Source organism: Nomascus leucogenys, chromosome 1a, assembly GCF_006542625.1.
Source record: "Nomascus leucogenys isolate Asia chromosome 1a, Asia_NLE_v1, whole genome shotgun sequence".
NCBI lineage: Eukaryota > Metazoa > Chordata > Mammalia > Primates > Hylobatidae > Nomascus > Nomascus leucogenys.
This window is the reverse complement of record NC_044381.1, coordinates 41001655-41022902: the sequence shown is the minus strand read 5'-3', so window position 1 is coordinate 41022902 and position 21248 is coordinate 41001655. Positions and strand designations below refer to the sequence as shown.

Genomic DNA, 21248 nt, shown 5'->3' with positions numbered 1-21248 from the left:
GGGGGTTCTGTAGGGTTTTGGGGTGCTGTTGAGGAGAAACAGCTCAGAGGAGAAGGGGCAGCTCCCAGGGCTGTGCTTGGGTGGAAGGAACAACCCTGCATGTGGTGGAAGGGGACGGGGGCCTCTGAGCCAGGCCTGCTGGTGGCACTGGCTGTGTGGCCTCTCTGGGTGCCTCAAGGCAGGTTGAAGTGAGTGCTGAAAGTCACCATTGCTGATGGTCCAAGCCCACCCTTCCCTTAGGATCCCGGGGGGATTCTCCATGTCATCCTCCAGGAAGCGAGTGGGGCTGGTCTATCATGGTGCCTGTGCCCCCACTCTGACTGGGGGATTGGTGGGACACCCCCACAGCATGGCCAGGGAGGAGCCCCACACCTGTGGGCACCAATATCATGACCTCTCTGTGGCCTGGGAGAGATGAAAGATGCATTTCCATGCTGTGGTGGGGAGTTGGGGGTTCCCCTCTTTGGGGCCCCACTGTGAGGATGGCCCGCTTGGGTGAGCAGGGCCCATGGCTGGTGTGGCTGATCCGCCGACGGCCTCATGTACTGTCCCCACGTGAGTGACTTCCCTGCCTCTCTGCAGTAAGCGTTCCCACCCCAGGGATGTGGGCTGTGGTGCTCCTGAGATTTGAGGAGGACAGTGGGGTGTCGAGGGAGGTGGGGCTATTTGTGCTGATGGAGGTGTGAGGGATGGGCAGGGTGGGCAGGGATGGGGGCTGGGGCTTTGCTCACTGTTGGGCCCTTGCTGGGTGACTAGGGGCGCTGGCCACAGTGTGAGCCCAGGGCAGACCACTGGCTGCCAGGCTGTGGAGCTGGGTTGGGGCGGCTGTCAGGGGAGCGAGTGGGACCCCACTGTTTGCAGCTGCCTCTGGGCCCATTGAACCCAGGTGCTGGGGAACTCGCCTTTCTGTGCACATGGGTGCTGGGGCACTCAAGCCTGCCCTGCATCAGCCTCGTGACCTGTGTTCTCACTCAGATCTGTCCACCTCCTGAGCCTGCTGAGATCATACCAGGCCCCTTCCTTGTGAGCCTGCAGGCTCCACTCTGCATCCCTGGGCAGGTGAGGGCTCTCTGCCCTTCTGGGCCTCTGAGTAGAGGGTGAGATGGGCAGGCCTGCTGCCTGAGGGCCGGTCTCTCCCGCTTCAGGGTCCAGGGCACCATCATGGTCATTTGTTCTCCAGATGTTCATTGTCTCTTTTATGTCCCAGGCTGTGTGAGGCCAGCACAGACATAGACCCGTCCTCCTTTGGGTCTCAAGGGTGTGTCCAGGGCTGCTATGGGAGCCCCAGGGACTTCAGTGGCTTCCAGGAGAACACGTCCCAGAGGATGTCTACCCTCATGTGCTCATATCATTCACTCATTCACTCCCTCCCTTCTTTACTGACTCATTCATTCACTCACACATTCATTCACTCACTATACATTCACTCACACATTCCCTCACTCATACATTCACTCATTCACACACTCACACATTTACTCATTCACTCACTCATCCACTCACTCACTCACTCATCCACTCACTTATTCACTCACACATTCCCTCACTCATACATTCACTCATTCACACACTCACACATTTACTCATTCACTCGCTCATCCACTCATCCACTCACTCATCCACTCACTTATTCACTTACACATTCACTCACTCATTTACTCACTGATCTGCTTACTCATTCAGTCATTCATCCACTCATCCACTCACTCATTCATCCACTTATTCACTCAGTCACTCATTCACTCACTCTTCCACTCAGTCACTCTTTGGTCCACTCATTCACTCACTCATCTACTCACTCATCACTCACTCACACATTCACTCACTCATTTACTCACTCATCCACTCACCCACCCACTCATTCACTCACCCACCCACTCATCCACTCACCCACCCACTCATTCACTCCCATCCACTCACTCACTCATCCACTCACCCACCCACTCATTCACTCCCATCCACTCACTCACTCATCCATTCATTCACTCACTCATCCACTCACTCATCCATTCACTCACTCACTCATCCATTCACTCACTCACTCATCCACTCACGCATTCACTCACTCATCCACTCACTCACCCACTCATTCACTCACCCACCCACTCATCCACTCACCCACCCACTCATTCACTCACTCATTCACTCCCATTCACTCACTCATCTACTCATTCACCATTCATCTACTCATTCACTCACTCATCCAGTCACTCATACATTCGCTCACTCACTCATCCACTCACTCATTCACTCTCATCCACTCACTCACTCATCCACTCAGTCACTTTTTGGTCCACTTATTCACTCATCTACTCATCACTCACTCACACATTCACTCACTCATTCACTCACTCATCTACTCATTCACTCCCATCCACTCACTCATCTATTCATTCACTCATTCATCCACTCACTCATACATTCACTCACTCACTCATCCACTCATCTACCCCATTCACTCACTCATTGACACACTCACACATTCACTCACTCATTGACTCATTCACTTGTTTGCTCACCATTCAGTTATTCATCTACTCATTCATCATCGGTTCCCTCACTCATCATTCCTCATTCATTAGTTGTTTATTCACTGGCTTATTCATTCATTCACCTAATTTTAACTCTTCAACTGTGGGAGGTGCCACTAGACCCTGCAGGAAATTACAAAATGGAGAGATTCCATTCCCTTTCTTCCCGGGCTACTCTAGGTTTCAGCAAAGCCAGCAGCCAGATGTTGGGATAAGGATAGGTTAGTCATGCATAGAGTGGATTCTGTTGCCAGGCTTGGTGTGGCTTGACTGCCTGATGGAGTCACAGTGTGTGAGTGGCCCCCCAGCAGGACAGCATCCCAGAGAGGCTGGCCCCAGCCCCATCCATCTGGCTGACAGGTGACAACTCACCCTGCCTGCTCCGAGGCTCTTATCTTGAGGCTTCCAGGATAAACCCCGGCTGTGTTGTTTCAGCCAGGCCCTCCTCTCCCTCCCTGTGGCCCCCAGAGTGGCCTGTGGTCAGGGGCACATGATGGGGAGGCAGCCACAGTCAGGCTGTTGAGGTTCAAGGTCCGGCCTGCCCCTTGCTAAGCTGCTGAGCCTGTCTGTGTCCCCACTCCCTCTCTGTAAAATGGGAGCAGCATCGACATGCAGGGCTCATAGGACTGAGCCCTCAGGGTAGAAGTCCTGTCTCAAGGTCACCTTCATGGGCCCAGTGTGTGGCTGCCCAGTAGGTCATGACCACTGGCAGATATTTGTTTAAGAGAGAGAGGAAGGTGTGGAGGAAGAGGTGTTTCTTCATCTCCGGGTGTGAGTGAGAAAAAGACTCTTCAAACTTGGGCTCTCCAGGGTGTGTGTTCTTGGGATGCTTGGACTCAGAATTTTGGACTCCATCTTGGGGCTGTTCCCACTCTTTGAATGTGAAATGTCGTAGGTGGAGGTGGAGAAGTCCCCGTGGGCACCAGACCTGAGCTTTTCTAGTCTCAGTCGAGGAGGAGAGATGGCTTTTCCCTCATTTGTGTATCGGCCTACTTCCAGGGAGAGGGCACTGACTGAGCCCTGAGCTCTGTGTTGTACTTGGGATCCTCTTCTGATCTTGGGAATATAAGAGCCGGGATATAAGACGGGATATAAGAGCCGTCTTCCCAGAGTAGATTGGAGCAACAAGGATGGTTGTGCTTCCGCAATGGGCACGTCCTGGGAGGCCTGGGCTCTGAAGCTGGACAGTTGAGGAGGGCAGGGTAGCAGGTGACAAGAGGGCAGGGGTGGTGGGCTCTGTGAGTTGTGCTCATTCCACCTGTCATTTTATTTCACTTTACTTCATTTATAATTTTTGGTCATTATTTTATCACATACTCATGTATCCATGTAACGGTAATTTTAACAACCAATGTGTATTCTCAGACGTGGCTGCCCTGTAACTAGATGAGCTATTCATGAATCTTTGGGCAATTTTGAGTTTGCACTTACAAAATTTGTTATAGATTCATTTATAAATTTTTAGTCTTGGCCGGACATGGTGGCTCACGCCTGTAATCCCAGCCCTTTGGGAGGCTGAGACCGGCAGATCACCTGAGATCGGCAGATCACCTGAGATCGGGAGTTAAAGACCAGCCTGACCAACATGGAGAAACCCTATCTCAACTAAAAATACAAAATTAGCCAGGCATGGTGGCGGATGCCTGTAATCCCAGCTGCTCGGGAGGCTGAGGCAGGAGAATCGCTTGAACCCAGGAGGCAGAGGTTGCGGTAAGCTGAGATTGCACCATTGCACTCCAGCCTGGGCAACAAGAGCAAAACTCCATCTCAAAAACAAAACAAAACAAAAATTTAGTGGTTATGCTGAAGATTACAACATGTATCCAAAGTTTGAAGTTTAATATAAACTAGCACTTTACCACATCGTGGGCAGTATAAGCATCTTAAGACATTTGAACTCCATTTACCCACTCCTCTTACCCACCCCTGCTTTTTGTGTACTGTTATGTAATTTAACCCTCCGTGTCTTTTATGTCCCATATGACATTATTAAATTGTTCTTTTGTACAGTTAATACTAGCAGAGAGTGACAATGACTGTTGCATTTATCCTTTCCATTGCTTTCTGTTCTTTCTTGCGTTTCTGTCTCACACCACTTTCCCTTTACCTGAAGTTTTCCCCTTTGTATTCCATTTAGTACGCATTTGCTGCCACTGCTGTCTCTGTCTAAAAGAGTCCCTATTCTTATTTAAAGAATAATTTTGCTGGATACAGAATTTGAGATTTATAGTTTTTTCTTCATCATCACTTTATTATTTTTAAATTTAATTTATCTATTTATTTATTTTGAGATGGAGTCTTGCTCTGTGGCCCAGGCTGGAGTGCAGTGGCATGATCTCGGCTCACAGCAACCTCTGCCTCCCGGGTTCAAGTGATTCTTCTGCCTCAGCTTCCCAGGTAGCTGGGATTACAGGTGCACACCACCATGCCTGGCTAATTTTTGTATTTTTAGTAGAGACGGGGTTTCACCATGTTAGCCAGGGTGGTCTTCAACTCCTGACCTCGAGTGATCTGCCTGCCTCAGCCTCCCAAAGTGCTGGGGTTACAGGCATGAGCCACCACACCTGGCCTCTTCATCACTTTGAGATGTTATTGCATAGTCATTTTACATGGTTTCTGTTGAGGTCAGCTGTCAGTCTACTTGCTGCCCCTTGGAAGGTAGTGCCCCTCCCCCACCCTTTGCTGAGTTTAAAATATTCTCTTTGTGTTTGATTTTTAGGAGTTTTATACTGTAACGTGCCCAGGTGTGGCTTTCTTTGTATCTAATCTGCTTGGAGCTATTAGCACTTCTTGAATCTATGGGTGTCTTGCTTCAATTTTAGAAAATGTGGCGGCATTATTATTGTTATTATTTTAGAGATGAGGCCTTGCTCTGTCACCCAGGCTGGAGTGCAGTAGTGTAATCATAGCTCACTACAGTCTAGGACCCCTGGGGTCCCATGATCTTCTGATCTCAGCCTCCTGAGTAGCTGGAACTGCAGGCATGCGCCACTGTGCCCGGCTGTTTTAATTTTTTTGTAGAGATGGAGTCTCACTATGTTGCCCAAGCTGGTCACAAACTGGGGTATTATTTTTATTTATTATTATTATTTTTAGAGATAGAGTCTTGCTCTGCTGCCCAGGCTGGAGTGCAGTGGCGTGATCTCGGCTCACTGCAAACTCTGCCTCCTGGGTTCAAGCAATTCTCCCTGACTGTATCTGAGATTACAGGTGCTAGCCACCATGCCCAGCTGATTTTTGCATGTTTAGTAGACACGGTTTCGTCATGTTGGCCAGGCTGGTCTCGAACTCCTGACCTCAGGTGATCCACCTGGGCCTCCCATAGTGCTGGGATTACAGGCATGAGCCACTGCACCTGGCCTTATTTTTAAAATAATGTTTTGATTTCATTATTTATACCCTCTTTTCCAGAACCCCATTTACACATAGGTTGGACCCTCCCCTTTGTCTTCTATAAGTTTTTAATTTTCTTTTTCATATGCATTTGTCCATGTTTCAGTTCGTTTATTTTCTACTGCCTTCCAGTTTGCTAATCCTCTTCTCACCTATGTCTAATCTGCTGTTGAACTCAATAGATGGGTTTAATTTTACTTTTTAGTTCTAGATTTCCATTTGTTTCTGATTTCATAGATTTTAGTTCTGGTGAAATTATTTGTCCTGCTATTTTTTGGACCATACTAATGTTACACTGATTTTAATTTCACACAAATTTTAAAGTCTGTGTCTGATAACTGCAATATTTGGATCTCCTGGGAATTTGTTGTTATCGTCTCTTGTTTTTCTTCTTTTATTTTTATTTTTCATCATTTGGTCTTGTCTCCTGATCTTCTTGGTCATTTTTTATTGATGTGTTTAGAAATTGTGGACATATTTGAGGCTCTGGGTGATTTTGTCTTTCACTAGAGATTTACTTTTTACTGCCTCTAGTAGGCAGCAGAATAAGAGCAAATCATATTAACTCAGTCTGGAATTGAACTGATTCAAAGCTGTGTTTCAGCCCCTGTCAGGGCTGGTTGGTCTGTTCTGTTTTATCCAGCCTTCTAGTATACAGTCCTTCTGGAAGGGCTAATCTGAAAGCCTGCACGTCTACCAAGGCCTCTCTTCCTTGGCAGGCTCTAGGCTCTGATTGCTGTCTTCCCAGCCCTGTTAGACTGCTGAAGTTCTGCCCTGCTTCTCTGCTTTTAGTCTACTCCTTAGTGCTAATGCTCCAAGGCATTCCTGTCCTATAGAAATGTAATGTGAGCCACAAATGTGAGCCATATGTGCAATTTTCAGCTTAGCAGTCACTTTAAAAGTATAAAAGGAACAAGTGGAAGCCAGGCGTGGTGGGTCACATCTGTAGTCCCAGCATTTTGGGAGGCTGAGGTGGGTGGATCGCTTGAGCCCAGGAGTTTGAGACCAGCCTGGGCAACATGGCAAAACCCCATCTCCACAAAAAATACTAAAATTAACTGGGTGTGATGCTACTGAGGAGGCCGAGGTGGGAGGATTGCTTGAGCCTGGGAGGTCGAGGCTGCAGTGAGCCATGATCACACCACTGCACTCCAGCCTAGGTGACAGAGTGAGACCCTGTATCAAAAAACAAGAAACAAAAATTAGCCAGTCGTGGTAGCGAGCACCTGTGGTATCAGCTGCTCGGGAGGCTGAGGCAGGAAAATCGCTTGAACTGGGGAGACAAAGGTTGCAGTGAACCAAGATTGCACCACTGCAATCCAGCCTGGGTGACAGAGTGAGACTCAGTCTCAAAACAACAACAACAACAACAAGCAAAAAACAAACAAAAAGAACTAAAAAAACAGGTGGAATTAATTTTAACAGATGGAATTTAGTATATCTAAAATACTATGTTTTTGATGTCAATCAATATAAAATTATCAATAAGATTCAAAAAAATCTTTTTTTTTGAGATGAAGTCTTCGCTCTGTTGCCAGGCTGGAGTGCAATGGCGAGATCTTGGCTCGCTGCAACCTCTGCCTCCCAGGTTCAAGCGATTGTCCTGCCTCAGCCTCCCAAGTAGCTGAGACTACAGACGTGTACCACCACGCCCAGCTAATTTTTATATTTTTGGTAGAGACGGGGTTTCACCATGTTGGCCAGGATGGTCTCGATTTCTTGACCTCGCGATCCACCTGCCTCGGCCTCCCAAAGTGCTGGGATTACAGGCGAGAGCCACTGCGCCCCGCCCAAAAAATCCTTTAAGAAGATACTACATCGCTGCAATGTACTGTGCACTTACAGAACATCTCAACCTGGACTGGCCTGATTTCAAGTGCTCATTAGCCACATGTGTAGCTACTGTTTTAGGCCGCACAACTTTAGTGGGAGAAGCAGTGCTGAGTGTGGGGTTTCCTTTTCTCCAGAAGAGTCAAAACAGCGGCATAAGGGTGAGTGGTGCTGAGGTTTATTTCAGGTATATGTGTGCTGTGCACCTGCCATCTTGGTTGTGGTCCCCAAGGCTCTTGCCACCAATTCTGGGAGGTACTGAGGAGTCAGTTAATGGGATTGGGGAGCGGATATGGGCAGGGGGGCCTAACCTTACCCCCACGCTGCTTTACACTTCCGTGGTCCTCCTGTGGCTCTGATCTCATGCTGCTGGGGCCATCTGTTTGTGCCCCCACTCCCCTGCCAAGCAGCCTGGTGCCATTCCTGGCTTAGAGGGACACCACAGATATTTGTGCCTGGGCACATGTTTATTCAGCGGACATCTTGACCTGAGGCCAACACTGGCCTTGAACCCTAGTAGCCTGGCCTTCAAGGTCATCTTAGCTCTTGGTGATAGCTTGGGCCACCTAGGGCCTCTGGAGAGGGAAGGAAGTGAGGCCTAGATGAGTTCATTCTGGGCATAGCCATAGAAGACTGAGCCAGAACCAGGGCCTTGTACAGTAGCAGGCACCAGAGTGCCCAGCCCTTCCTCAGTGCCCAGAGCTACAGGTCTGGGTATTTCCCTATGTTGGAGGGGTGGGGTGGGGGGAAGGGCCTGCCTTCGAGGGTGCAAAATATTCCACAGACTGTTAGACCCTCGCCCACTGCCACCTTGGGGTGCCCTGAGCCTTTGAACCCTGTGTTGGGGCAGGGCAGCCGCAGGAAGACCCCAGTAGCTTGGCCTCTACAGCTGTCTCCTCAGAATTCTGTGGAACTCCACAGGATTCCACAGGCCTTGCCCTGGGGCTGCCCTGCCTGCCCCACCCCACAGGAGCTGTTCTTGATGGTGGAGCTGCTAACCCTGCTGGCCTGTGTCCCTGGTGCTATCCAAATCTATCTTTAGGTGTCCCTGCGGGAAGTGGCCATGGGGTGGGGCTGGCCCTTTCTAGAAACCAGATACATGGTGTGGTCAGATGCAGGGGTGGCCGCCTGGCCTGTGCCCACCGTGCTCCCAGTTACCTTGGGTGAGTGCCGATGTGTTCTCCTGGGGAGGAGCCAGGCCTGCAATCAGGAAAGTTTTTGTGGTGGGATGGCCCCATGGGGATTTCTCTTCCTCACTTGTGTGCCCACTGGGAGGGCCCCATTTTCATTTCATCCTGGGGTGGTTGAACCACTGCTCTGGTCCAGAGGTGAGGGTTCGAGCAGACGTTTCCCCGTCAGGAAGTAACGTCAGTGTTCCCTTGAGAACAGGAAAGGCCTCCCCCTTTGGGGCTGGCCCTACACAGTGTCTGCTGCCTGCACAGCTGCCTGTCCATGTTGGGGGTGTGTGTCTGGGTTGTCTTGCTGTCAGGGCCAGGGCTGCCCTGGCTTCCTGGGATTTGGTTGTCCTGAGTTGGCTGCACTCCTCTGCCCCAGGGACCCCTTGCCTGGCTCTCCCTCTTCCCCCTGCCTCCGAAGGAGAACAGACAGGCGTGGGGAGGCTGGATGTGACGGATTGGCTCTCAGGACTCATGCAGGGCCAGGGCAGCTGCTGACCTCTGGCCTTGGAGAGGAGGGTGGCCACCCAGTGACATGGCACCAGGACTTGCGGCTGAGACCAGGGGCCAGGCCTGTGTCCCTCTGCCCCTCAGCTGCCCGTGTTAAGCCCACCTGTAGGCAGGAGAGGAAGGCACCTGGATGTCCCTGGAGGGGAGGGGCATGGGTTCAAGCTCTCTCCCTCCAGCCTGATGGCAGGTGCCTTGGGATGAGGTGGCCCTCTGACAAGGTAGGTTTCTGAGCCGTTTCCCCCAAATGTGAATGGTCCGTATCTACCAACACCCCCAGTCCCATTGGTTAACATGCCATGGGCGGGGCTGGCCACTGTCCTGGAGGGCCTGCGGCAGCCCTGGGTGATGCTCGGCTCGAGTCCCTCCTGCTCCTCTCTTTCAAAAAGTGCACACAAGGACAAATGCTCATCAGTTCTTGTGACCGCAGTAGGGATACCTGCATCCAAAAGTGTGGATATGGATCCTAGGGAGGAAGCCCTTTCCCTTTCCCCTCAGAGACCTCTAATGTTAAGGATTAAGTGTGGATTGTTTCCAAGTTTGTCATTGGCTTTTAGCTGGTGGTCTTCATTTAAGGATGCTGGTCCTTGGGGAGACCCCCGTCCACAGAGGGCTGGGCAGGTGCCTGCTCGGGGTAGTTTGGGCCGAGGCTTAGCCCATCTGGGGACCTGCAGTGCTGAGAGTGGGGTCGCTCAGGTGGAAGAGGCTGTGTGTGGGCTCCTTTGCTTTTATGGAGCTCTAGGTCAGCCCTGCAAGCTTTAAAACATTTATTTGTAAATAAAACACCCGTATGCCATGTGCCCAGCTCCACCTGTTGCCACCAGCTTGCCCACCTGCTTCCTCGCTTGGGCTCTGTCATTTCTGATCCAGCTGAATGCAGGTGCAGATGGTGGCGCTGGCCTTGGTGCCCTGCCCTGGAAGCCTGGAGAGTGCAGGCGCATCCAGGCCCCACCCTGCTTAGCGCCCGGCTCCTCCCGGCTGGGACATCACCTGGTGTTGGAGGCCTGGGACCAAAGGGGATCCCTTCTTCCTCCAGGACAGGGTTCCCTGGCTGCAGGGTTGTGGGGGAGGGAGTCTTGGTTGTTTAAAGTGGTTCCCCCAGGGTGCGAATGAGCATAGGTCCTGTCTGCTTGATCTGCAGCGGGCTGGGCCTCCCCTGGAGGCAGGTGTACCACCCAGAGCCCACGAGGGTGCACGCGGGTGCATATTACTTGCTGAGGGCTGGACACTGTGGGGGATGGGTGCTGCTATCTGCCCACTACACAGATGGGGAGCTGAGCTCAGAGGCAGGGTTAGTGTCTGAGCCTAGGTTCCACTCCGTCTCTCTGGTTGGAATAGCCTTTCCTGTTCTGTCCACTCTGCCCAACACCAGTGCAGGACGGGCCATGGTAGGAAGGGGCCAAGGGTGAGGCTGGTTGTGCCAGCTGCGGTTCTGGGCAACTCTACCTGTCAGCACAGCCTTGCACCAACCCTGAGGAGACCTCCGACCTTTCCTGTTTTGTGAAGGGGGATGGGGCCTGGTGAGGTAGAGTTGATGACCCTGCAGCCCAGCCAGGAGCTGATGGGCAGAGAGACTAACTGGACGGCGTGTCACGGCTGCTGTTGGGCAGAGGGTTAGGTCTCCCTGAGGCCCTAGCTGGGGAGACCTCCATGGGGTGGCCTGAGGAGGGGTCTGGGGGCTTTCCAGCCCTGGTGAGGTTCGTGTTGGAAGGAAGGACCACATCTTGTCTTTGGACTGTGAGGCGTCAGGTCCCGGGAGAGGCTTTGTGGGTGTGGTGGGCCCAGGGAGTGGGCACCTTGGGAAGGCTCCTGCCTGCCTGTGCTGCCTCAGCATCAGACCCCAGGTGGCCTACTGTCCTGTCAGCTGCACCCTGTCATGGTTCATTGCCTCAGGGGTGCCTGATGTGTCTGGGCCACCCAACCTGGGTCCCCCTTTGGTCCTCTTCTTTGTCTTGGCCTTCATGGCTCCATTCTGTGGTCCTGCCCTCCTCCTGGGCTGCCCACCCATCCCTGCCACGTGGTGACAGCTCCACTGGCTTCCCACGATGGCCCTGTCTTTGCCCACGATGGAGGGTAATGGGTGGGCCTGGGATGGGGAGGGGTCCCGCAGCCTGCCCTGTGACCGGAGCCCTGCGGTGGGGAGGGCGGGGCCCTGCACAGAGGGTCTGTCCCAAAACTGACCTGCCATGCTCATGCTGGGCATGGGGGCTTCCTAACAGGCAGGTGGGTGGGGACCCCCGACCTTCCCTGGACCTCCCTTTGCTGCTGGCTCTTATGCTGGGTGCTGGCATGGGGAACCTGTATGGACCGGGCACCACCCCCATTGCATGCGTTCAGTAAAACCTAGAGGAGTCCCTGGCACGGCTGCCAGCTGGTCCCGGGGAAGGACAGCTGGAGTTTTGTATGTGCTCGAGGGAGCGTGGAGAGTTCGTGGCAAGGCCATGGCAGACTCTCTCCACCTGTCTACTGGCTGACAGGATCAGGCTTTCTCAAAGTTCAACATCCCCACACCAGAAGGTGGACAGAACGATGCTGGGCCTGCCTCCTTCTAGACATGATTTAGAGTCACCCACGGACACCCCAAGTAATTGGCACAAGAGCTCCATCTGGCTCAGTAACGGAGGCACTTTCAACAAAATTAGTTATCTCTTTGCTTTGGTCAACTATGCACTGCTAATTTATGGTAGTGATTCAGTTCTGAAGAAAATCCTTTGGTCCTTAGAGTCTTACGATCGCAGGAAACTAAGAAAAGCTAGATTCCAATAGGAATGATGTGACGGCAGGGAAGTGTGGCAGGGCAGTCAGTGAGAGGCTTTCAGGAAGAGCTGCGTCGTGTCCATCAGCTCCGTGGGAATGGAGGTGTGCGTCCTGGCTGGAGCTGGAGACGTGTTTATTCACGTGTTTAGAAACAGCTGGTGGAGGGCATCAGATGGCCGACATTTGGGTTCCACGGGAAACATTTCAAAGAACATTTTTAAAAAGTCAGCATTTATAAAATGCTGGAAATGGCATCTTTTACAACTGTTTGACCCTATGATGACACATTTTACATGCCAGCTTACCCCTGAGGCAGGCAGGCACCTTCTTTCTGTGTGTGGGTGACAGGGTGAGTACCAGTGTGTATGTTGGGGCGGCAGGGTCCCAGGTGGCCTTTAAGAGAGTAAAGCTCACTTGGCACCTTCCCCTGCTCCGTCTGCCCCTCCCCACTCCCTTTTTTTGAGGCAGGGTCTTGCTCTGTGTCCCAGGCTGGAGTGCAGTGGCAGGATCTTGGCTCAGCTGCAACCTCTGCTGCCAGGCTCAGGTGATTCTCCCATCTCAGCCTCCCAAGTAACTGAGACACCAGGCGTGTGCCACCACACCCAGCTAATAATTCCTCCCTCCCTTTTTAAATAAAATAGTATGATTTACAAAAGCAACCAGGGGCCAGATATTCAAGTTCAGATTTCTGCCTCAGAGAATTGTAAACTTCTTGGAGCCCTTCACAAAGAAGACTGAATGTGGGAAGAATCCAGTGCCGCCGACTCACCCCCAGCTGGGCGCCTCTTTCCCTGGCTGCAGTCACCCAGATGGAGGGCAGCATCTGGGACAGGTCACTGGCGTCAGGGTCCCTTTTCTGCAGGCAACTCTAGGGGCACATCAGCCTCCGTCTGTGACTCCTCACACTCCTTGGCCACTTTTATTTGGTGGTGTCGGGAAAAATGTTCATCTTTATAATGATGTTCTTTTTTTTTTTTTGAGACAGAGTTTCACTCTTGTCGCCCAGGCTGGAGTGCAATGGTGCGATCTCAGCTCATTACAACCTCCACCTCCCGGGTTCAAGCGATTCTCCTGCCTCAGCCTCCCGAGTAGCTGGAATTACAGGCGCCTGCCACCACGCCAGGCTAATTTTGTATTTTTAATAGAGATGAGGTTTCACCACATTGGCCAGGCTGGTCTCGAACTCCTGACCTCAGGTGATCTGCCCGCGTCGGCCTTCCAAAGTGCTGGGATTACAGGTGTGAGCCACCGTGCCCAGCCATGATATTCTTTTTAAAATCATGAATTAGAAAAAACACACACTGGCTCACCTGTCAATGCAGTTGTGTATTTTGTTACTCACGATGAGGTTAAAGAGGGAACTTGGATTTAAAGGAAGTAAGTTTGTTTTAAGACCAGCAGAGAATATTGGAGGCAGCAGGTGGAAGAGCTCTGTCAGGCCTCCCCTTCGCTGGCCGGTGGCGGGTGCCTGGTGTTGACATCAAAATGGCTCCACTGAGCCCACTGACCACTCGCTGCAGACCAGGCCCAGTGCCTGCCTTTTGTCCAAGTGGCGCCCCGTTGCCTGGCCCTGTAGTGACATAAACCACCCACTGCTCAAACATTATGCCTGCCCAGAGGCCGCTTCCTTCAGGGACCCCAGACCTGCCCATGCCTTAGGTGGGGTGAGGGGGTGCCCTCCTCCCCAGGCTGCCTGAAACTGGAGCTTTTCTTCGGGGGCAGGGGTACCCTGACTGGTAATTTTTGGCACAGTGTGTAGTTGCATATTTATTGGTTTTCTCATCTGTTGGCTGCATTCCCATGGGGTTGTGAACAGCCCTTTCCGCACACCCAGAGCCTCTGTGACTATCTGAGCGACTCCAGACAGAGCATGGGGGATGGTGTGGCTTGCTGTGCACCAGCCATTCCTGCGCACTTGCCAAACCCTGTCCTTCTGGAACCAGACCCAGACCCTCTCTCCACTTTGTGGTGAAAGGGCAGGCAGGAGCCTGCTGGCCTCCAGCTTGGGTCGACTGGTTCAAATCTTCCGGACCTGGGAGTAGCAGGGAGGCTCTTCCCACCAGGAGTGCGTGGAGTGTGTGGGGATGCCGGGCCTCCTGGAGCAGTGGGGACACCCTCCCAGGGGTGGAGGGGACAGAAGGGGACACATACATGGTGGAAGTCTCATGCTGTCTTCTCAGTGTGTCCCTGTGGATATCATGGCTTTTGGGTGTGAGCACATAAGTAACAGGGAGATGAGTCCTTGTTTAGGCCTGAGCTCTACCGGAGACCTGATGCCCTCCCATCCTGCACCTGGGGCCTCTGTCCTAGGCCAGTTCTCTGTGCATGGGACTGTTGTGGACAGAGATGCTCCAGGCTTCCTTTGGTTTTGATTTACGGCCCCATGGAACTGGAGCGAGGCCCCGCAGCAGGCTTGTCTCTCAGGGCTCGGTCTTGCTGGTTCTGGGCACTCTCCTCTGCCCGAGTGTGCGTGGGGTTCACCTCCTGGTGGGACCCAGTTCTGCCCCTTCAAGGGGTTGGATTTTAGGGTCCTACCTGGCTGAAAGGAGGATGCCACGGAATCTCAAGTGTGCCCCTAGTAGGTCTGACATCTCCAACCGTTGCCCACTGGGGACTGTTCTGGCAGAGCAGGTGGCCCTGAAGTGTCATAGGAGGGGGCTGCCTGCAGACACCCTGCCATGTTCAGGGCAGGAACCTCTGATGCTGTCATTGAACACCGAAGGCAACCCCTGGTGTGTTTCCCAGGTGTCCTGGGGGTGCTGGGAAGGCCCATTGGGACCAGGAATCTTCTGACCACCCTGGCTGTGTGACTCGTGCAGCCCCTGAGGGGCTTTGCTGCCCGGTTTGGAGGGTGCTGTCCTGCCTTGCCTGTGTGTGACCCACAGGGCCTTTTTCCTAGAGCAAATAAGAGCTGGCATTGTCCCAGAATGCCTTAAATCTTTTGTCGTCTGATTGATTTTCACCACTATGAGGGAACAAGAGCCATGAATTTGCATAGCACTGGGGACTTGGTAGGAGGAAGATTGGTGCTGATTGACCTTACCCTCCAGTGTCTGGGAGGGAGGAGTATCACGTTGAGTGAGCAGCCAGGAGCCCCCCGCCTCCGACTCAACACCAAACCTTTAAGCACCGTGTGAGCCTGGTAGGATTTGGAAATCGCTTAGGGATCAGGTGCATTCTTCCTGCCCTGGCTTGTTGACTGTGAGCCTTCCTAGTAGGTTAATGAATGAATTCAGTCCACAGATGTTCATGGAGTTGCTCCTGTAATGCAGGCCAACCCGAGGTCAGCAAACAGGTGATGAGGATGTGGACAGGCTCTGTGGGGGCAGCGTACCGTGTAGGTGGGCTCTGGGCAGGGCTCAGAGGGGGACACACTAACCGACTGTTAAAGTACCAAGCAGGCTGGGCATGGTGGATCACACCTGTAATGCCAGCACTTTTGGGAGGCCAAGGCAGGAGGATCTGTTGAGCCCAGGAGTTGAAGAGCAGCCTGGGCAACATAGACCGCCATCTCTAAAAAAATAAAATTAGCCAGTGTGGTAGCATGTGCCTGTAGTCCCTGCTACTCAAGAGGCTGAGGTGGGAGGGTCACCTGAGCCCAGGAAATTGAGGCTGTAGTGAGCTTTGATCACACCACGGCACTCCAGCCTGGGTGACAGAGTGAGACCCTATCTCCCCTGCCATAAAAATTACCAAGCAATATGCCACATTGATTAAAATAGTCGTGTGGCGTGGAATATAAAATGAGATCCTCTTCCCTTCCAAGCCCACCTCTAAGAGGCACCATTGTTAACCATTTCTGACTTTCGTGTCTTAAATGTATCAACTTCAGTAGGTAACTGCTGTGAAAAATGAAGACTGTAGTGCATGGAGGGTACGCCCCCCTACTTCCCGTTTTTTCTTAGTCATTTAGAATGTGAACATTTTGCTCTGAAACTACAATGAAATCTTTTACACGTTACTGTTGGTGCTAAAATACTGGCAAAAATAACTTGTGCTATAAATGATCCTGTGAGTTTCCTCTAGAATTAAGGACTAGGCGCACAGAAAGGGAATTGTAAACTGACATGCTGTTTCTCAGAGAAGGCTTCCTGGGCGAACTGGCCTAGCTGAGCACTGCCATCTCCTCTCCAGCTTCCTTCACCCCCAGGGACCTCGAGGGTCACCCTGGGTACATGTCTTTCTGTTGTGTTATGTTGTATTGTGTGTTGTGGAAACATTTCTTCTGGTAACTTGTTCCACCTAGACTGCATGGGAAGTTAACTTTGAGCTCCTGCATGTCTGAAAATGAGTCTGGACCGCCTGGCTTGGTGTCTGTTTGACAGGGTATAGAATTCTGAGTTAGCACTTTGAGGACACTGTTCCCACCACCTGGGCCCAGTGTCTCCGATTAGACTCGCCGCCCACCTGGGCTGTTCCTTTGCAGGTAGGACTTGCTCGGGGTTCTGACATTTCACTAGAACAGCCTAGAGGTGGGCTGTTCATTTACTCTGACCTGGCCTTGGTGGGCCATTTTATTCTAAATCGTTCTCCTTCCAGCTCAGGGAAATGCTATCTACTATCTGTTTATACTTCATGGTGTCTGTTCTTAGAATCCTTTTGACATAGTTTGACTTCCAGGCAGTTCTTCCATGTCTCTTAATGTTTCTCTTCTGTTTTCTTTCTTCTGCTTCTCTCATTTGGTCTTTGGATTTTTTTCCTTTTTTTTTTGTTTTTACATATGAAAAATTGAAGGATAATTTACATATAATGAAACACACAGAACTTAAGTGTGCAAGTTGAGCTCTGACAAATGCACATAGAGGTGGAGCCCATGTGCTCTGTTATGATGTGGAACATTTCTCCATCACCCCCCACCCCAAGATCTCTTGGCTCCCACTTCTACCCACCCCAGAGGTAACCATTATTCTGATGGCATCCCCCAGATATTAGTCTGTCTTTTCCAGAGTTTCACATGAAGATGGGGTCCTACCAGACATATTCTTTTGTTTGGCTTCTTTTGTTCAGTCCGATGCTTTTGGCCTTCACCTGTGCTGCTGAGAGGCAGGAGTGTGCTCCTTTTTGCTGCTGAGCCATCGTCCCATTTGGATGGGTGCAGCACGGTTCATTCACCTGGCCCCAAACATTTTGGTGGTTTCCAGGTGGGGCTATGATGAATTATGCTGCTTCCAATATCCAAGTCCATTTTTTATGGACTTATGTTTTCCTTCCTCCCAGATGGATCCCGGGAGGGGAGTGGCTGGACACAGAGCAGGTGTGAACCCTGCCAAGCCCTCCTCTGAGGGCTGCGCCACCTGAACTCCTGGTAGCAGTGTGCCAGGTGGGGCCCACTGTTCTTCAGCCTCCCAGCAGCTGGAAGTATCCACCTTTTTTTTTTTTTTGAGACAGAGTCTCGCTCTGTTGCCCAGGCTGGAGTGCAGTGGTGCAATCTCAGCTCACTGCAGGCTCTGCCTCCTGGGTTCACGCCATTCTCCTACCTCAGCCTCCTGAGTAGCTGGGACTACAGGTGCCCGCCACCATGCCAGGCTAAATTTTTGTATTTTTAGTAGAGACGGGGTTTCACTGTATTAGCCAGGATGGTCTCAATCTCCTGACCTCGTGATCTGCCCGCCACAGCCTCCCAAAGTGCTGGGATTACAGGCGTGAGCCACCGCATTCGGCCGTATCCATCTTTTAATTTAGCCCTTCTGGTGGGTGTGGGGTGTATCTCAGTGCGGTCTTTGTTGGCATTCTCCCAGCGACTGATGATGCTCAGCCCCTTTCCGTGTGCTGTTGGCCATTTCTGTGTCTTTGGTGAAGTATCTGTTCTATATGTTTATTATTAAATTACAGTAGTTCTGCATACATTTTGAATCTGAGTCCTTTGTCAGATATATGTATTGAGAATAGTTTTTCCCAGTTTGTGACTTGACTTAAATAAATAACCATTTTTTTGGAGATGGGATCCTGCTGTGTTACCCAGGCTGATCTTGAGCTTCTGGGCTCCAGCCATCCTCTGCCTCAGCCTCCCGAGTAGCTGGGACTACAGGCGTGAGCCACCGCACGTGGCTTAAAGAATAGTTTTTGATGAGTAGAACATGTTTCCATTTTGTTGTCTGGATTAAACATGAACTTTTTTGTACTTAATGTTTCATTGGATTATGGAATATCTTATTTCTAAAACACTGAGCTTGTTAGTAAGGGCAGTCCCCATCCCTGTGATAATTTGCAAGAGCTCTTTCTGGAGTGTTCCTTTCTAAATAGAAGCTTGATTTTACTTACTTGTGTCAACTTCTTGAATCTTTATGGGAACATTAATTAGATTTTTTTGGGAGTTGCCGTTGGTCTCTGAATTATTTGTTTTCTGGGTTGGCCCCATCATGACAATGGCTTCTCTGGGTATTGCCTGGCCGTGTGGTGATAGTCACTGTGCAGTCCCACACTGGAATGAAGGGGCCCATGAGGGTGTGTGCTGTGGGGAGGGGTCTGGCGGGTTGATGGAGGAAGAAGGGTCTCGTGGGTGCAGCTGCATTTGGGATGTAATTTTTTTTCCCAAGATGACCCGTGTTGCGATCCTGCCGCCCACTTCTCCTTTCTGCTTTGGAGTCTGGCTTGACGTTCTTTGGGCCTTTCTGGAAGGATCCAGGGGTCTTGGCTTGCATTTACTTTCACTCTGATCTCTCCCTTGATCTGTCCAGATTTACCTGCTTTCTGTCTGTTTAGAATTCCCCGGAATTTTGCTGTTCTGTGTTTAGTTATGTTTCTGGTTTCCTTCTGAAAATACATGTTTCTTTTCTGACGTTCCCATGGGAATTGGTGGAACGGAGGCAGGCATTGCTCTGTAGGCTCATTGGACCAAGATGAGGAGGTGATCCTGGGGGCAGGACCTTGGGTGGAGGTGAGAAGGGCGTGGCACGTGTGCAGCAGGAGGAGAGGCCTTGGCTGGGCCTTTGGACATGGCTGTCACCTTGTGAGGGGAAGTTGGAAGCACATGGAGCCTTCGGGGCCATGCGGGCTCCCTGGATTCATTCTGAGCCCTCTGTGGAGAGAATCTGTTGAAGTATTTGGGGGAAAGGAAGGGCCAGGATCCAGGGGGACTGCAGTGAGGGATGAGGTGGGAGACAGGGTGGCGAGGGATGGGTGAGCTCAGACGGGGTGGTGGGAGTCAGAGGGGAGAGGCGGAGGTTGGGCAGGCGGCGGGAGTTTGACCAGTGCTGAGGGGTGTTTGAATGTGGTGCCTGGGGTTGGTGGTCCCCTTGTGGGATGGTGGGCAGAGCGGGCGTGTGGGGCATGCACCTGACCAGGGTTCCCAGGTGATGATGGTGGCATTTGTTTGCTGTTTTCTATTTTAAACTTAGGTCAGTGATTGGTTCTGCTGGCTTGTGCAGACACAGTGGCCTAAGGGTCTGGGGAGGTGTCTGCTGTGTCCTCCTGCACAGGAGGGCCTGAGCTGCCCTCTGGGCTGCTGGCTGGTCAGTTTGGCTCTGCTGGGGCTTTTCTCTTCCCTCCATTCTCAGCTCTTATCTCATTCACCTGTCCACGTCTTCTCTGTTCTAATCCACTGGGCCGTGAGCACTTCTTCTGAGTTGTGTATACATTAGAAGTAAACTGATGATGCATTCTTTTCACAAACACACAGAAAGTGAGTGATTGTGGAGGAGGCAAAGGCCTCAGAGGTGTATTTTTGGAAAAAGTGCTCAAGTGTGGCTGTGTGGATTTGTGAGACCTCTTCGGCTTCCTAGGGTGGCTTTTTGCTGAGGTCCCTTTTTGGGGGCTATGTCCATGGTTGTGGGGGCTAAGGAGTCAGCAGTTGTGGTGCCAGTGTCTGCGTGCCCTTCTGTCGTAGCCACTCAGCTGCCTTTGGGTATGGGAAGGGCTGGTCCTACTGCGCGGCGCCGCTGGGATGTGCGTCCCCTTCTGTGTCTCGTCTCTTGCCCACTTAGCATGTCTCTTGCCCTCTAGGACCGGAAGCTCACCAAGCTGGAGCGGCAGCGGTTCAAGGAAGAGGCTGAGATGCTGAAAGGCCTGCAGCACCCCAACATCGTGCGCTTCTACGACTTCTGGGAGTCTAGCGCCAAGGGCAAGCGGTGCATTGTGCTGGTGACCGAGCTGATGACCTCAGGGACGCTGAAGACGTAAGCTCCACTTCCTGAGGGCTGGGGCGGGTCCTGGCATGGGTACAGGGCCACCATAGCTGGGGGTGAGGTCTTGGGCTGCTGGGGTGGTCCTGGCTGGTGCCTGTGGGAGGCTGTCTCCTCTTTCCTGCGTGGGATGCCAGGAGGTGGTTTACTTCCCAGGGAGATGGTTGATCTGCCTGTGGTGTCTGGGCCTTGTTTCTGGCTGGGGTTCTGTTTCCGCCTGGGAGCCAGCCCGGCACATCCTCAGGCTTAGGATGCAGGCTGGGCAGGGTGCACAGTGGGGACTGTGGGATTCCAAGGACGTGAAGGTGGTTAGTGAGGGCTTGGGAGTGGGGTGGCCACGTCAGCCTGTTGCTGCTCACTAAAGCCCCGGTCTGCACTGTGGGGATGAGGGCTCCCCGCCTGGTGCTGTATGCTGGGTCCATTTCAACCGTTGGAACCTGCAGCCTTGGGCCAAGCCTCAGTGCCCCTCAGCCAGGCAGTTTCCCTCATAGGTGGATGCACTGCAAGAGGAGAGCCCTTTTCTCAGCTTCACCCACCCACCTCCTCCCACAGCACAGCTCAGGGCAGGCCACACAGGTGGCCAGTGGCAGAGAGAGCCCCACCTGGCCCCTGTGGTTCTGACGGGCCCTGGGCTTTCATAACCCTCACCCCTTCACCTGAGCATCTGCTGGCTGGGACTCCGTCCTGCCTTGGGCAACTTACAAGTCAGCCTGGCACCATCTCTCAGTGAGGTCAAGATGGAGCTTAGTATGAGCTTTAGTAGCCAGGTCCTTGGCACGAGGGGAGCAAGAGGGTCGTGAGCCCAGCCGGCTGCCTGCTCAGGGTCCTGGCTCCAGGGCGAAACTGTCCAGCCCTTCCGTCTCCTTCACTACCCGTCACAGGTGTGTGCTGTGTGCACGGGAATGGACTTTGTACTAGGCCTGAGCAGTGTTAGG

At 52.2% G+C, this 21248-nt stretch overlaps 1 protein-coding gene across 1 annotated transcript in view; it reads left to right on the top strand.

Moving 5' to 3' along the window:
* Positions 1-21248, top strand: part of WNK2 (WNK lysine deficient protein kinase 2) — a 135165-nt gene that overhangs the window by 24134 nt on the left and 89783 nt on the right. The window contains 1 exon segment of the mRNA XM_030802187.1: positions 20135-20307. Within this exon segment, the coding sequence (XP_030658047.1) occupies positions 20135-20307 (173 nt within the window).